Source organism: Accipiter gentilis, chromosome 29 (assembly GCF_929443795.1).
Source record: "Accipiter gentilis chromosome 29, bAccGen1.1, whole genome shotgun sequence".
Classification (NCBI taxonomy): Eukaryota; Metazoa; Chordata; class Aves; order Accipitriformes; family Accipitridae; genus Astur; species Astur gentilis.
The window spans coordinates 2,394,693-2,412,184 of NC_064908.1; the positions used below are offsets into that span (position 1 = coordinate 2,394,693).

Below are 17,492 nucleotides of genomic sequence, written 5' to 3' on the forward strand. Positions count from 1 at the left end.
ATCTTCAAACCAAGGAATCACAGCTGCCCTAGCTACCTGGGTCCTGTCCGAGCAGAAGGCTGTCTCAAAAGCACCGTGCTCCCAGCAGAGCAGACCACCTTCCACGGACCCGACCCCAGGCACCCACCAGGCTCCTCCCTAAAGCAGGCAGAGGTGCCCTGGACCATGTCTGGGAGCCCACCCTTGGGGTGGCTGTTGTGCCATGGCGACGTGTAATCAGGAGGTAAATAACAACGTGCACCCTCAAAGTGGCAGCAGAGCTGGGATGGGCATTGGCTTCCCGGCTCTCACATGGGGTGGTGCTCACCTGCCAGAGTTTTTGGATGCTATTCCTTTAAGGCACAACAGGTGGAAATGCAGGGCTAGAGGGACAAGGAGTATTTAAAACAGCCTGGCGTTGCCAGAGCCCGTGTCCGGCTGTGACACGGAGGCAGGACACCTGCAGAACGTCCAGGGGTCGGCCACCGAGACACCAGCAAAACTGGGAGCGGTCAGTCTGAAAGAAAAAGCAAGAGGTACAAAACAGTCTGCAGAAGTAACTGGGAGTGTAAGTCATGCTTCTTCATTATCTTACTGAAATGCAAAATCTTTTGTGCTACCGCTTTGAGATGGGGAAGGAGAAGAATACAAGGCTTGAGACGCTTTTAAGGACTCTTCTTCGCACGTGTGCGAAGGGAAGCAGCGGTTCTGAAAGAGCAGTGAATAGGTGTGCAGGTCTTGCTAGCGGGGAGGCTGATTTCTTTTGAAAGAAGGTCAGAAGCATAGGATCAGGCTTATGATGTTTATGTTTTCTTCTCTGCTGTAGATTATTAATCTTTCCTTTCTGGGAAAAAAAAAAAAAAAGGCTAATTATCATTACAATATTTGCATTAAGTTTTAACCTAGAAGATAACAAATGTTAGTAAATATTACTGTAGTAATCTAAACTGTTGCAACTCAGTCTGTGGTCATTACAGTCTTCTGAATGACAACACGGAGATAATCATAGGGATGCAGATTTTGAAATTTAAAAAGAGAATTCGTGCCCTTATGTCCTAAATTAACTCTGAACAAGCTACCAAGTTTGTACATTCAGAAGGTAGGTAAATAGACATTGAAGCATAAGTGACTGAAATGTACATGGTGTCCTAAAGTTGAAATAAGAGAAAGGTGGCAGACTCACATCTATACCAACAGCATAGGGGTGGGTTTCTGCACACCTGATTTCTTACTCTGCAAAGGAAGGTTTCACATAGGACTTTTAATACATTTCATCTGAAGTACAGAGAAATATCACCTCCTCACAGCAATTGTGCTGCTGTTAAAATGTGCACTGGCACTATCCATCCATCCAGCAGCTGTCACTGTACAGACTGTGGCTGTTGGATCATAGTAAGTTCCTGCTCCTTGCAATATGAGTAGTATTAAACTAGAATAATAGTTCAATAGTGTTGAAATTGATTTCACTTTCCAGCCCAAGAGACAAGAAACAAAAAGTAAGAAACTAATGAACCGTGACATCTTATCTGAAAAGCAACAAGTTGGTGCATGGGGTAGCTAACACCTTAAAGGAACATAAAATTCCGTCACAAGTTAGTGTATGGTATATCTAACAGCTTAAAGGAACATAAAATTACACTGGCAGCACAATCTCAGCAGGAATTTCAGTCACTGCCATGAGGGCTGTCTGATTATTGTTTTTCATTTGTTTTCCAGAATATATTGCTCATATAGGACAGTGTTTAACTGGCACTTACAAACATTTTTAGCTAGGAGGGTCACAAGTACTGCAGAAATTTCTAAAACCTGCTGATTTCTTAGTAAATACTGATAATCTTCAATAAGATCTGCCTAGCTGTTCCTGCTCACTGCATCACAAAATTAGCACCTCCTGTTTATTCTTTCCACATTGTAAAGGAGACATCGGTTTGGAATGTGAAATATTTCGTTCCTGTATGTGTTTGGGTCAGCTTGATCTTTTATCTTAAAGTTGATTGCTCCTTCATATCTCCATGAAAATGGAGTGGATTGGTGGCTTTTCCCCATCGCACTACAGTAAATAAAACTCCGAGTAAGGCCATCTATGCAGTGATCCTGATGGGCAGCATAGAGATGTAGATAGCCCCAGTCCTGTGCAGCAAGAATTCTGTTGCTGTGCCCTTCTTCTAGGCACAGAAGTCTTCAGCACCTCCATAAATCACCCCTAGCACATGTGCCAGTGCTCCTTTCACAGCGTAACCCCTGATGCTGCTGCTCAGCACCGCCTGTCTCTCCAACAGCTTGCATCTGTAGAGCTTCCTCGTGGTGTTAGCGGGTCTTGCTTGAAAAGGATTTGAGGGGGAAAAAAAGAATACCCCATTCTGTATGTTATTATTTCCCCAGTATTTGAATAACAGTAAATATTCTACAAAACAGGACTCCTGGGCTAGAATCACAAATGTGACAACTAAATCTTCATGTTTCATTGATCCCATAGCACGGCCTTGACACTGGTCATTGTTAAGAGCAATAGTTAATAGCTAATGGATTGGACTGTGCTGATCCCTGACAAGCTGCATTAGGAGTGTATTGGTTTCTCAGAGCTCACCCTTGCAGCTGAGTCAGCAGAATTTAGGAGCTGAACTCTGGTATTTCATCCCCAGCAAGAGCAGCTGCTTGCTCAGGTTTGCATAACTCAGGGGTCAGGTCCTGATCTCTTTCAAATCATTATAAATCTGCAGATGTTGCTCCCTAAGACTGATAGAGTCACAAAAGCACCACAGAAACCCAGAGAAAGTCTGTAATGGTTGATGTTTAGAAGAGCTAACCTGGTCAGAGAGCACTTTCTGCTGGAAACTTGAAAGCACCACTTCAAAATTTAGGCATACGATAGTGCTGGAGAGGAAGGTGATGTTCCCAACCCATCCCAATCCCGCACTACTTTTGGCACTGGGGAATCCAGGGAAGTGTCCGCACACGGTAGCCTGGGAAACTCAGCCCAGGGAGGGCTCACACCAGAGCTCACCGCCTCCCACCGCCCTGCAAGGGCACCACGAGCCGCTTGCTATGGATAGAGACACTAAAGACATGTCCATATAAACAAGGGAGACTGACTGTGGGGTTTGAGGGGGGATCTAACCTCCCCACAGCTTTATACACAGCATTACAATTTCTTTGTCACTCAGTGGCAGCATAATGCAGTGAGATTTAAGAGCACAGCAACGTACCAAATCAAAAGAGATAGTGTTACTCATTCTCAAGATGATACTAAGACAACAAAAACATTTAGCTGTCCTGACTTAGAAAGCAAGAAAAAAGGTCGTTCTGTTGTAAAACACCTTGTAATTTTTCCATTTGCATAGCTTTTCACACCAAACCACATTGCCGTAGGTCCGTGTCTCACTCGCCACTAACCAGCGAGGCCCCTTCGGTGCAGCACATGCACGTGCCAAGTGCTAATACACTTGGGTGGTAGGAAGAAACAACAAAATCCGAGTTATGGAAACATATTACAAGTTGTAATGAGTTTTTACCTGTCGTTATGGTATAGATGTATATTTGGGGTTTTTTTTAATGCTTGAACACTTTCCAGGTTTCTCATGCACTCACATACCTGCACAGTCACCCTCGCTGGGGGTTTCAGCAGCTCTTCCCAAGTTCATGGTCACAAACCTGGCAACTCAAGCCAAGCACGGAAATGGGCGGCTAGGAGAAAGTAAATGCCATTCACCTGGTAATGACTGTATCTTCTCTTTTACAGCAGATGACAACTAAATGTTTTTATTTGTTGGTATTAATCTTGCTGATGATTAGCCTGCCCTGTTCTGGTTTTGTACGATATAATTCTTTGAAATCCCTGTTGCATTATACACACAAACACAGCAGCATACTGCAAACAGCTAGAGAGCATGGAGCCACCCCCGCCTGGCAGAGTGTCCCGGGCAAGACAACACCATTGCCCTGATCTTGGTGACACTGGTGTCCAGGGGCCCGGGTTAAGAGTGGAAAGCTCATGCACCAACACGCACACTCCCATCTCCTGAGTTCAGCTGTAATACTGGGTTTGTGCTCTAGAATCTTCAAAACCTGTTACGTTGGGATGGGGAAGAGAAGGAAGGCAGCAGTTTTGATGATGCAAAATGAAAGTAAATACACAAAAAACCCAAGATTTGAGTTTTATCTTGAAAAAAAAATATCAAGAAAAAGGAGTAGAGCCCCAGCTGGTAATAACCCAAAGGCGACCACTGTTGCAACAGGGTCTTTGCAAACACCAGACACACGCACTCGTACAGCGGGAAGCTTTCCCCGTGGCTGCTTCTCTGCAAGTCCTGTGCAGGGAGGGGAGAGGGGGAGACCGAGTACAAGGTGTTAATCTCTGCCCCCCCTTCACCTATCAAAACGTTTTAAAGCAACCACAGAGACAGCCCGGCAGTCTATAGCAACCGGCCCAACAGCGCGGGTGAGCTGAAGCCCGAAATGCCGACGGAGGCGGCTGTCCCAGCGCCCTGCCAGCCCAGCACATCCCACCCACGGCTTCTTTGCCCTGTGACGCAGAGCAGCTTCTTGGGGACATCTTCCCAGCGGGAATAACTGGGTTCCCTCCCTGCTTTCCCTCCTGACCAGTCCATTGCACTGCCTTGCAGGTCGTTTCTCACTGGGGTTTTAATATATCAGGTTTAAGACAGCAGCTTCTTTGCCTGCATGGACAGAGGCGGCACAAATCGTGTGTCCAGGTTTCCCTCAGCCTGTTGGGCTCCACGATCCTCCTGCCTGGCAGCTCTGGTGCAGGCAGGAGCTCCGATGGCCACGCAAAGTGGGCTGCGGGCACCAACCTGCACAATACCATGCACATCGGCTACCAAACAAGGTCCCGATGACCTGTCCTGCTGCAGCGTAGTAGGACCAGGTTTTCCCTGAGGGAGAGGTTTCCAGTGTCCGTCAGTCCGTGGGGACACCGTGGTCTCATGCACTCAGTCCTTCCCGCTCCAAGAGCGATCAGAAATCCAGCGCAGGCACCCGGACACGCAGGTCAGTGCCTGTGAGAGGGGGAAGCAGGAGATGTGGACACGAGCAGAGGGAAACCCAATGTAGCAACTGAGCCCAAACCAGCCATATCATGCAGCCCCCAGGCAAAACCGGTGGAGGACCATCAGTCACCTGCAAAGTCAGCCCAGCTGTTCCTGTACGGGGTGACAAAACACAGCCGCTGCTGGAAGGTTTTGGGAGCACTGCACAAGCCTCGTTCTTCGTGCCAACCACCAGACTCCCACCAGGACTTAGGGGAAACCCCTCAGCACCAGTCATGGCATCACTGCCTAGGGCAGATTTTTGCATCTTTCTCTGAAGCAGCTGGTGCTGCCAGATAGAAAGGGCACATACTGATACGGTTGCAGATCTGTGTGTGAAGCCCGAAACAAAGCCTTGCCTCCACTGCTACCTCCAGGAAAGATTTCACCAATACAATAACAAAGGAGCACTATTTTTCCCCTTTCTCTACTCCTGAAAAGTTAGGATAGACCGGCGAGAAGCTGCGGCTGAGTGGCAGGAGGAATACAGGCTGGGCATAGGCACTTCACCCTTTCCAGCGCTGGTTCTTCAGCCAGCACTGTCACTGGGCATGCAGCAGCATAAGAACACTGCAGACCTACCAGCACATCTACCATCAGCTTGCTTCCCAAGGGCTCTGGAGACAGCATACACAGCATTTCCCTCTGGTTTCAAGCCTCTTGGCTCTTCTATAGCCCCCGGCAAGCCTTTGCTGTCCCATCTCCTCTCTCTTTTCAACTCCCCCTCCATCTGCAGAAGCACGAATACAAATCACTTGCACAGCCACTTACTTGCACTCCCTTTCGTATGAGCTCCGCAGCCTTTTTTCTTCCTTGGAGCTCTGAGGTCTAAACCTTGTGCTCTGGCTAGAGACAGCAAATCCAGCAGCAAATATTCTTTGAAAGCGAGAAGGAACTAGAGCTCCTTTCCCAATAGCTTGATGAAATTCTCCTCCAGCATCTCAAACAGCGCTTGCTTGTTGCAGAGTGACCAACAAAACTCGTTTGCACCATTTCTGTGGGCTAGGAATTGTCACTGAGCGTAACACGGCACCGACAGCAGAGAGGGGGTTTCCAGCCACCCAGCTCGGTGGATGAGCATGGAAGTACAGCACAGATTTTTACGTAACTGATGGCTGTGCTTGCTCAGACTTGCTATACATGGGAGTTTTCTCCATTCGTTCAATGAGTGGGGGAATGTTTTAACAGCATCTGAGAAAATCGGACTAGAGGCACCTCAGAACTGAAGAAGTTGCAGGTGTTGGTCACGCAAGCACACAGGAACAGTTGTTCTTGTGTAGGCACAAGTGCACGTGTCCTTAGAGATAGAGATGCAAAAATTCTTTCCTGCTAACATGCATGTGAAGACCCTGATGCCACCCACCACTCTTGCACACATCTTTCCGAACACAGCTATAGCTTTGTTTCAAAAAAGCGGTCTTGGTAACCCTTCCCTACCTGACAAAACCATGTTGTCTGTAACTCTGAAGTAGCCAATGGCTTTGGGAAGGAATCGGACTAACAGATTATTCAAATTTTGCGAAGAAGGGGAAAGCCGAACTGGGATCCTGCTTGCACTGCAGAGCAAGAGGTAGAGGGCAGTGAGGTGACCATGAGCCAGAGGAACTGCTGTTAACAAGGGGCAAATATCAAGGCCCTTTTTGTGCCATATTGTTTGCTTTCTGCAGGATATGTTATGTTTGTCTTGCTGGCTACTTCTGGGATATGTATGAAAGAACATTTTTCATGCTCAGCGAGTTAATTATTAGCCGTGGACAAGTGGCCACTGAGCAATTAGAAATCACTCTACAAGGAAGAAAGCACAACAGAACACCTTTCTTCTTAACACGGAAATAAAAGCCTTTTTCTTCTACCGGGAATTACCCTTAATAAAATTGTGTCACTTGACACCCTGAAATCAAATTCCAATGAATGTTTATAAAGACTTTTCTTGGCACCTATCATCCTCTCTAGAACGTGGGCAGGTAGACCAACAGCCACGCTCTGGAAATGCACATTCCCACCACTGCACCATGCAGTGTCCAACAGCACATTCAGTTCAGGCCAAAGAAACCAGTTTAGTGAAATAAGAACCTTGGCTTCTTCTGAGCCATCACTCAGTCCAAAACAAGGGGAAGGTCAGAAATACTCATCCTGAAGACTACAGACACATTTCAAGAGAGACACGGTTTGGTTTGACATTCCCCAATAGTCATCACTGAGTCCTGGCCAAGGGTTAATTTTGGTGCAGTAGATTTGGGTGGATATGGAGGTGGGACAGTGCTTTATGTGGCTTAAGTCTGATTCTTGGAGGGGTGGGGGCGAGGCGTAAATCCCTGCATCTCACTAACTTTATCAGCAGCTGAGGAAAGAAAAAAAGCAGACGTGAAAATATTACCCTTTTTCTCTTTTGCACATCCTTGAAGAGACCAGGGAAACAAAGAGCAGTATCTAAATACAGGCTTCTGACAGGAGCTCTGCTCTGTGAGATAAGGAAGAAATTTTTACAACGAGGGTAGTAAGACACTAGAACAGGTTGCCCAGAGAAGTTGTAGATGCCCCATTCCTCGGAGTGTTCAAGGTCAGGTTGGATGGGGCTTTGAGCAACCTGGTCCAGTGGAAAGTGTCCCTGCCCATGGCAGAGGTGGTGGAACAAGATGATCTTCAGAGGTCCTTTCCAAACCAAACCATTCCTGTGATTCCGTGAGAGCAGGTTGTCCTAAGGAGTGGTTTTGGCACTCAGGCTCACAGGTGAACAAGCCTTCCTTTCACAGCATGAACACCGTTGAAAGAAAATATGACCCCAGCTATGAAACTATTAGAAGCAGCATTATCTGCTGGCAAGGGTCAAGTGAGCAGCTGAGCTCCGGGTTGCCACCTGACTCTCGTGCCTCCCAGGGCTCAACGGCTTTTGGACCATTTTTGAACTTCAGCCTTGTGATGGGCTGTTCTGATTTACAAGTATAAAAAAGATACCATTTCTGATTTTGAATCAAGTCTCTTCCAGTTTGGCCAAAATCCCTTTTTATGCCATGCACACCATCACCTGCCCAGGGGACACTGTCCCTGGGGCACTCTGCTCCGACAGACACACTGGTGGCTTGCAAGCATTGCATTAACCAAGTCTGCTGTAAGAACAACTCCATTTTACAGAAGGGAAGACTGAGGTGTTGGGATGAGACCTATGGGCAGCCATGATGCCATGCAGCAACACAGGGAAGAACAGAGTTATATCTCCCTCTTTCTCATTCAATTGCTTGACACAAGTTATTAAATGCTCTATTTCTCTCTAGCCCAAGTAGCCACAACCCTCGTATCCTCCAGGCATGAGGATTATTAGATGACTTGATCAGTTAACTTAATAATTTTACAAGTCTGACTATTCACCAACTTCTTTGCCTTTTCCAGGGAATGCGAGAAAAATGACTTTACTAGCATTCACCCTCCTGCTCGCCTTCCTCCCAACTGAATCTGCAAGCAGCAAATACCTCCCCAAGGCAGCAAGTAAGTGTAACGCGTCTGGGGCACCGGTCTTGTGGGTGGCCTAAGGCCAGAGGTGGCATTACTAGGAGGGGAACGTCTCTACCGTGTCGGTGCCCATCATTGCCATGGGACCACTCAGACCACAGGATGCTGCGCAGCCCTGGGGCCGTGCTTGCCCCGGTACACCCGACCTGCCCCGCAGTCCCATCGGGTTGTGTAGAACAGCTGACATTTACGGCCAACGTGGTTTTCCTCTTGCAGTCTCAAGCCCTGTGTTCGGACCACGGCAGGTATACGGTCTGCTCAACGGGTCAGTTACCGTGAAATGCTTCTACCCTCCCACCAGCGTGAACAGACACGACAGAAAGTATTGGTGCAGGGAATCGGCCACGGGCTGCATGACCGTTGTCTCCACCAGCGGCTACACTGCTCCAGGCTACAAAGGCAGAGCCTCCATCACTGATGACCCACAGGCAGAAAGCTTCCAGATTCACATGTCTGAGCTGACAATGGCAGATGCAGGCACCTACCAGTGCGGTGTTGGTATCAATAGCAGAGGGCTCTGCCACAAAGTCAGTCTGGATGTTTCTAAAGGTAATTGCAGTCTCGGGGCTCCTTGAAGTATTATTTTCTTTTACACCCCTCTCCCGCACACTCTTTTTAATGAGGCTCCACAGATAGTCTTCCCAGCGTCTAAGAGCTCAAGATGTTTCATGCTTTCAGGAAACAGCAGTTTTCATTTTCCCCTGTGCTCTAACAGAATGACTTTATTTTTTGACCAAAAATCTGTCATAAAAATCAGACTAAATGAACGTCATGTTAAGGTCGCAAACATTGCTTAGAACCTGCTGACGTCTCTCAGCTGCTAAAGTTTAGGGAGACGCAGTCAGAGGGCAGAACTGCCCATCGCTCCCATGTACCCTCCAACCCAGGGCTAAGGCTGTGCGAGCCAAGTCTGTGCACAAGTCCAGGAGAGCGCGGTGGGCAGGATGGCACCACACTGCTGGGCAAGGCCCGGGGTGCAGAGCACGGTGCAAACTCCCAGCAACACAGCCCCTCAAGGCAAGAAGGCTCTGGAAGAAACCCCGCTGTAGAGCAGGCAGTGATACAGCCTAGAGACCTCAGTCCTGAAACGGAGTCTAAAAAAAGCTAAAAACAACCCTTCAGAGGTATAGGGGAGATGCACACAGTTTCTGACACAGCAGGCGGTACAAGCTGACCGGTGTCTGTATGTGCAGGTCCGCATGTGCCCGAGGGAGCTGAGCTCTTCTACGTGAAGCTGCACAGCACTTTGACCATGTCCTGCAGCTTTGGGAAGGAGTATGAGAGCTGGAGGAAATTCTTGTGCAAGATGGAGAAAAAAGGCTGCCGTAACATCATCGATAGTTATGGCGATGTTGATAAAGACTACACGGGGAGAGCTCTGCTAAGCAATACGGGGCTTTCAGGCTCATTCAGCATTGTGATAACTCAGATGGGCTGGGAAGACTCTGGCTTGTACCTGTGCGGGGTTGGCAACTATGGGGAGAAAGGAGAAACAAAGGAACTGGATGTGCATGTCTATGAAGGTAAGCTCTTCCCATGTTTTTTCCCCTTCATCTCTGCTTCTCTTTAGAAGCATCGCTAGCAGTCTTACTTTATTTAACAAAAACTTTAATTTCCCTTTGGAGAGTGCTATTATCCTATCCTCTCATCTAGATACTTCTTTCTATTCATTTAACTATCTGTAATGTACTAGGCCATCACTAATAAAGCTTGTATCAAGATTTAACTTCCCCAGCAGTGGCTAGCTGTCTTCCCCAGTCTGGCTAGCCCAAAACTCCAGAAGGCAAATTCTGCCTACCAGTTAGAGACAAGCAAACTGTCTCTTCAAGTCTTAATTCCTTAAATCTCAAAATGACAGATGTAGAAAGAAGACCTGCCCTTCTCCTAGCAAAGGGAGCAAAACTTTTAAACATTGGTACACAAAGACAACAACCACCCAGTAAATTTGGGAAAAAGAAAGGCCTGACAGACCCCTTAGGGTCAATTCCTAACAGTGCCAGGACAGTCTCCTACCATCTGCACCCCTGAGCTTCGCCTAGCCTTGCTTTAGCCAAAACAGCTTTGTTTGATCTGGTATTTATGCTCTTGGGAGCATGCCACATGGGCAAAAGTTAGACATGTATAGCTGTTCATTTCATCTTTATCTCCAGAGTCCCATGTTCCTCAAGGAAAGCCCACAATAATTGGAGTAAAAGAAAGTTCGGTAACTTTTGAATGCCGCTACGACTCTCTGAAGAATTCCTCAAAGTACTGGTGCAAGTGGAGAAAGAACGGGTGTGCTCGGATCATAGATAACTCCGGGTTTGTGTCACCCTTGTATGAAGGAAGAGTGGCCATGTTCGACAGCCCAGATAACAAGACCATCACCATCATCCTGAACCAGCTGAAGGACAGTGACAAAGGCTATTACTGGTGCATGACAGATGAGGAGAAGGAGCAGCAATCATCAACTGAGCTGGAGATCATAGATGGTACGAGCCTGGGCATTGGCAGTTCTCTGCCTGCTCAGTAGGTACAAAACAACCTCCTAAGTACTGCAATGGAGCAGATCTGGCTTTTGGGGAAGAGTTGTGAGGTCCAACTCTGAACTTTTCTCTCATAAGGCAAAACATTGTGCCAATCCCCCCACACCCCAGTAGCTTTAAAATGGAAACACAAGGTTTCGGTTTTATGGGAAGGTGTTCACAAAAGTTTCTCATGCATGTATTTCTTTAGCTTTGCAAAAAAACCCCTCTGCTTTCACCCAGAGATGCATATACAGCATCCTTAACATTAATTTAGCAACGCAAGCAGTACTTTCTCTCAAAGAGGCATCTCCTGCTTCACCATTTCTAGCAGCACCACCACCCGTTGACTACCGTTCCCCCCACCAAAACCACCAACATCAGCCTTGACATTCTGTTTGCGCTTGCAGGACAACCCGGACTGACGGGAAAGAAGAACGTGGAGGCGCAAGTGGGTTCACCGGTCGATTTAACTTGCTCTTATCCATGCAAGTACTACTCGTACCAGAAGTACTGGTGCAAGTGGAGCGGCACCACCTGCACTCCCATGCCTGCTTCTGACCAAAAGCAGCCGGGGCCAGAGGTTACCTGTGACACTGACAACAAGACGGTCATCCTAAGCTTTGACTCGGTGACAAAGTCAGACAAAGGGTGGTACTGGTGTGGAGTGAAGCACAACGGCCTTTTTGGGGAAACCATGGCGGTGGAGCTGCAGGTGACTGAAGGTGAGCTCCAAGGCAGAGGCAGGCAGGGGCTTTCCTGCTTGTCAGGGCTGCCTTCTGCTGAGAAAAAAAGTCCTCTCCATAGCCACTAGGTTGCAGCACCTCAAAACAGAAGGGCTCTCGTCCAGGCAGCCTCCCGGACTAGCTGCTAAGATCACCCTGAGTTTGCACAACTTGTCATACGTGTTTTCATCCACTCATTGCTTTTTGCTTCCCAGCCATAAAAAAACCCCACCGGTCTAAAAATCGCTTCCTTCCACACATTTTTACTTTTTAACCCTGTCCTTACTAGTTATTGCTATTACATTTGGTAGCATCATTTAGTTTAAGCGATATCTGACACCTGTCAGGTGAAGGACTGCATGTAGTTCAGGGGTGCATCTTGCTCCAGGGAGCTTATCTTAGCAAACAGGAAAACAGTAGGGAGCAGGAAAGGAAGGGACCACCAACAGCAAGGGACTTAGTTTTGGTGCAGTATTTTGGAATTAAGGTGTTTTTCTCAGGAAAGAATATTGTTAGAAACAGAGAAAAAGCATAGCGCTAGATATCCCACATGCAACCATCCTAAGTGGATGATGGCCAAAGTGAAAAGAAAGAGAAACAGGCTCATTTCATTGCCTCTGGTGGACGTAGAGCTAGAAATAAAAGTAAACCAAGTGTTCGAAATCTGTTCTGGAAATACTAGAGGCAGAACTTAGAAATGCAAGACTTTTAAAAGTATATAGGCAGGGAGAGCCTACTTGTGATTTTTGCAATAAATTATCTGGAATGATTATTATTTCAGATCTCTAAACCCCATTTTAAAGACTCTCTCATGTACAACCAAAGCCCCCTGAGGTTCCACATACACCAAATACATCCAACTAGTTTTTGCGTCACTATCTCCCCGCTGCTGCTCATGCGACTAACCATCCTTTTTCCCTTCCCTGGGAGGCACAGGAAGAAATGCTGACCACAGCCTCGACGTCCTGAACGTGGACAACCCCAGCCCCGCTGAGGGTGGCTTTATTCCCCAAGGAAGAGCCTACAGCGATGCTGGGGTAGACAGCCCAGCTGCCTCAGAAAGGTTAGTTCTCTCCAAGCCTCTGTCATTTATAATTTTTGTGATGTTTATATTAACCTATTGTTGGTACTGTGTTTGCACACTGTGTGTGTGGTTTAGCAACAAAAAAGTCTCGTCCCCAAAGAACTTAGCTCAAAACATCAGAGGAAAAGTAGAAAAAAGTTACAGCAAAAGGCAAGATGACTGGAAATTAGTCTCTAGCTCAAGAAAATACAGTCCCAGAAGGGAACGATTAGAGATTCCAAGTACAGAAAAACTAATTGAAAATAATTCTGTCGAAATTAGAGAGCTTTCCTTCACACATTTATAACCAAGGTGCTGATGTAGCTGGTTTGGCACAACCTCTATCCTAGATTCTTATTTGGGGTTTATGTGCTAGGATCCAGTTTGTTAATTGAATTGCATCATGCTCGCTCAGTTTACCATCCTATACAGATTTTAGACTGCTGGACATTCATATACACTATTCAGTCTTGAATAATTTTTTTAAAAAAAATGTATTTCGCAGCTTAGTGATATACCTTTCCCTCCATTCCAGCTCTGACCAAAGCCCTAGCGTCAGTACAATTTCAGCCGTGAGCGTTGCTGGTTCCATCCTCATAATCCTTGCAGCAGCTTTTGCTGTTTTTAAATACAGGCAGCTGAAGAGATCCGGTGAGTCCCTGCCTTTTCTAGTCTCTCAAGAAACGTCAGCAATATTAAGACACAGGCAATACCTTGTCCGTGCCGCAGTCTCTGCTGGGCTGAGCTGCTCCCCCAGTACCCCACCATGCAATGGGCAGACAAGGGACCCTGCTTCTCCCCCCTGACCCCATCCATACAGCTGCAACACCCAGCGTACAGGGTGCCCGGGCTGAAACAGAGACCACCCCTCCACGGGCTTTGCACGTGGCATCGCACGGTGCCTCCTTGCACAGAGGCAATTCAGATGCCAAGGCGCTCGCGCCGACTGAGCGAGCAGGCAGGGTATTTATCCCCTCCTTCTTAACAGACCTGGTGTCCGTCGGGAGCTACAGGACCAACATCAGCATGTCGGACTTCGAAAGCGGGAAGGAGTACGGCGCAAGCAACAACGCCTGCATGAAAGAGACCCAGGAGACTCAGATAGGAGGGGATGGTAGGTTGCTGACCGATGGGCTGCAAGGGAGGGGTTTGCAGAAGGACCCTGCAAAAGCCACAGAAATACCTACCCACCACCGGCCCCCGCACCCTGACACCTCCCTTTCTCTCCTTGCAGAGTTTGTCACCACCGCGGCCACCCTGGAAAGCGCTGCCGAGACGAAGAAGGCAAAAAGGGTAAGAGAAGGCAGGAGAGAGCCCACCGATCTGGGAGACACCCCCACAAAACTCCAGCCTCTGCCAAAGGAGCCGCCTTCTCCCGGGGGCCTTATTTACACCCAGGTGCTCTCCATCTCACCCGGATCTGGCCACCTGCTGCAGATCAGCCCCCCTGAGGGGACCTTAACCCTTTCCTGACCCCATGTTTTAGCAGAGACGATAACAGCAGTTGCCTTGCTTCAAACCAAGCCCCCAGGTAGCATCAGAAAGCTTGGGGCTGGGTGGTCACCACAAATATGAAACGCTGGGATAAGCAGATGGCCAGAAGCCGGAGCACATCCCGCCTCCTAACCTTCCCCCCGTGTGGGCTGTGCTTCAGGGGACAGAGGTAGGCACGGAGGTGTCTGCCATTGCAAGGGCTGTGACTTGCTCCTGTGTCCCCAGCAAGTCCCTTGCTTCCCCTGCCTTCCCCCTGCTTTCCCCTGCCTCTCCTCCCCTTGGGTAAGATCACGGCTGAGTAGCTCAGCACCCACTGAAGGTGCCGGAGGCAAGCCCTTCTTTTTACAAGTCCCTAACCAAAGGCGGTAGGTAGGTGTTGTAAGCGCCAGGAGCTGAACCGGAGCAATAAAGGGAACTATCGGGAAACCAGTAAAACCTAGCAGCTTTAGGACAGGTGAGCTGGGTGTCAACACGCAGGGACGGGCATGCCATGGGGTCCCAAACCCACCAATATTTGGGGTCTTCCCGGGGCTGAGCAAAGGCGTGATGTTCTCGATCGGCACCAGCATAACCCACCGGATTGTCCCACTCACCCAGTCTGCCCGTATCATCCCGAGAAGCTCACAGCCCACGAAACGCTGCCCCTTCCCCGGCCATGGGCCGCTGTCCGTCCCCGGTCACCTAATAGCGTCCTCCTGTCCTTCCCCAGAGCTCCAAGGAGGATGCCGACCTCGCCTACTCCACCTTCCTCCTCACCTCCAACAGCATCGCGCAGGGGGACTCCAGGGGGGACAGTGCTGCCCCGGACGTGTCCCCCCCGAACTGGGAGGGCTAGGTCTGAAGGTGAGGGACTGAGAGGTGGCAGCAACGGGGACCGGCTCTACCTTGAGGATCAGAGCAAGACATCAGCAAGCAGCACTGTTTATTGCTACCGCAATTTGCTATAGCTTGACCTTTTTTTGCTTAAATTCAGCTTCAAGGGGTGATTTAGGAGGAATCGTCTGATGCCAAGAGGGGTGGCTGGGCTGGAGGCGCGGGTCTGAGCGAGCAGGTCAGACTGGGAAAGGCAGGAGCTGGAGTGGCTTAGCCCACAGACAGCCCCAGCCCCACCAGTGCCCTTCCAAAACAGTGGGCTCTCAAAGGCCAGAAGGTACATTTTGAAAAATCTCCTTTTCTTTTAAAGGCAGCTGGAAAACCCTCTAGAACAACATCTCGCACTTTTGATTCCTCTAAGCTTTCTCATCCAGAGGGCAGTACCTGCAGACCAGACATGGTCTGAAGTGTTTTTATGCGCAAGCAATAAAGAATACCACTGGCTTTCAGCAGACCAGGGGGACTCGCAGTCCGTGGGAGGGCACGGGAGAGCTCACCCAAAGAGGTGCAGTAAGGGCACGTCTTCGGGGGGGCTTTCTCCTCCTTTTACTGCAGCATTATAGCATCACATCTGGTGTTACAAATGGCACAGGATGGTAGAAGAAACCCACAGTTAATGGAGACAAACAGGAAACATTTTGAGTAATGTTTTGCATATGCATTTTAATCAACAGCAGGAATTGACCACCGCATGACATTAATTAGGTATGACAACCTATTAGCAGCCTATATAGCTGATTAGCAATAGGCACCGGTGTTCACTGGCTCTGTATCCATCTGCATAGCACAGACCAAATTCCCCAGAGCAGCTGAACCAACAGACTCCCCTTTCTGACCTGGAGTCGCAACAACTAAGCCCAATCCGTGCTCCTCTGCCACGGAGCCACCCCACCAAGGGCGGCCTTGAAAACCCACCCTTTGCTTAATAAACCTGACCACACATCACTCACACATTTTCCCTGGTTGACTTCATGTTTATCCAGGCAGAAACGAGGATGACTGTAATTAAATGTTGTCTCTTGGTCTTATTTTCGAGAGTGGATGACTCAACAGAGAAAAGCAATTTATTGATACATGGATTTCCGAACAGCAGCACGACACTGTTGTCTGTCAGTGAGATGCGGGTACAGAAAGCTCAATACGCCGCAGATAAAGCAACGTAGGAAGCAGCAAAAATGAAGAGGCTGTGACAAAGCAGAGAAGCAGTTTTCTCTGAACACCAGGAATGGGATGGGCTGGTGCCTGCCTGGCAAAGAGAGGGGCTGCAGAGGTGTCCGACAGGGCCAGAGCTCTTCAGGAGAGAAGGGGCGGAAACTGCACAAATTCAAATTCCTGTGCCTGTGTTGGTTATGTGCAGCTCTGATAGCAAGCTATAAAATATAAAGAATGAACAGCATCACCCTGACTAGGGTCTGACCTGATGGTCTTACAGTAACACCACAAGTATATTTCTGTTTTAGTAAAATATTAGCTACACTTTAAAATGAAAACAGTATGGTAGCTGAGCAAGGTGTCAGGCAGCGGCTGTTTGCGTTAGCCTACAAACACAGAGTTTTCATCAAGGATAAAAACCAAATTATTCCTAAATCATGGACCTCCCCACAAGCAGCACTGAGATGAGCTCGGCTCACTGTGAGTACGAGGGCAGCAGCTCCAGCGGTATTTGTGTTTCCCCTCCCAGCCCTGCCTTTGTTTTTTCAGGGCTGCTCTCACATCTGCATGGCAATAATCATCACCTTACTGATAGCAAAGCTGAGACCTCGAATGTTAGGTTATAGCTCATCCGCCTCATCTCCCGGGCTGCATCCCCTCGGCAGCACAGTGGGAAGGGGCTTGGATATCAGAAAAGGCGTGGAGGGGCCAGGACAGGTCTGCGCCTGCCCAAAGTTGTTGTAAGTGAATGAATTATTCTGGTGCAATAGGAAAGGCGTGTGCTTGGAAAGTGTCCCCAGGGGTAAGCAGTCATAAAGCTTCAGGAGAACGCTAAGGTTTGGAAATTTCTGGGAGGAGAAACCCCCTTTCACTCTCTATTTGCAAATCCGCTTCCTCTTCAGCCTGCCCGCCGGCATCCTTTTCTCAGCTCCGCTCCTCCCACACCGCGTTGGGAGCAGCGAGAATGAGCTAAACTCCCAGGAAAGGCGCAAGGGCCAAGAAACATGGGTGGGCTGAGCATCCTGCCAGCTGGCTCTGCCTGCACCCTTCAGCCCCGGCAGCTGCCTGCCCACGGCTCCTGCTGCTTCCCACCACTGACACCTTCCATCTGGCACCTCATTTCCAAAGAGGCACGTCCCTGGGGTGCTGC

The 17,492-nt window shown here is 48.6% G+C and overlaps 1 protein-coding gene across 1 annotated transcript; it reads left to right on the forward strand.

Annotated features, from left to right (window-relative positions):
• Nucleotides 1-345: 345 nt before the first annotated feature.
• Nucleotides 346-16,139, forward strand: LOC126052378 (polymeric immunoglobulin receptor-like). Its single transcript, XM_049832933.1, has 11 exons — nucleotides 346-547; nucleotides 8,412-8,507; nucleotides 8,748-9,080; nucleotides 9,725-10,054; nucleotides 10,682-11,002; nucleotides 11,446-11,760; nucleotides 12,691-12,823; nucleotides 13,359-13,474; nucleotides 13,812-13,937; nucleotides 14,058-14,116; nucleotides 15,027-16,139. Exons 2-11 carry the CDS (start codon nucleotides 8,426-8,428, stop codon nucleotides 15,150-15,152), a joined length of 1,941 nt encoding a protein of 646 aa, XP_049688890.1. The 5' UTR covers nucleotides 346-547; nucleotides 8,412-8,425; the 3' UTR covers nucleotides 15,153-16,139.
• Nucleotides 16,140-17,492: the final 1,353 nt, after the last annotated feature.

Bases quoted from the DNA above. Each gene is read 5' to 3' on its own strand.
- LOC126052378 (XM_049832933.1), top strand. From the start codon at position 8,426: ATGACTTTACTAGCATTCACCCTCCTGCTCGCCTTCCTCCCAACTGAA. The intron at 8,508-8,747 runs GTAAGTGTAACG...TTCCTCTTGCAG, and splicing joins ATACCTCCCCAAGGCAGCAA to TCTCAAGCCCTGTGTTCGGA. The intron at 9,081-9,724 runs GTAATTGCAGTC...CTGTATGTGCAG, and splicing joins CAGTCTGGATGTTTCTAAAG to GTCCGCATGTGCCCGAGGGA.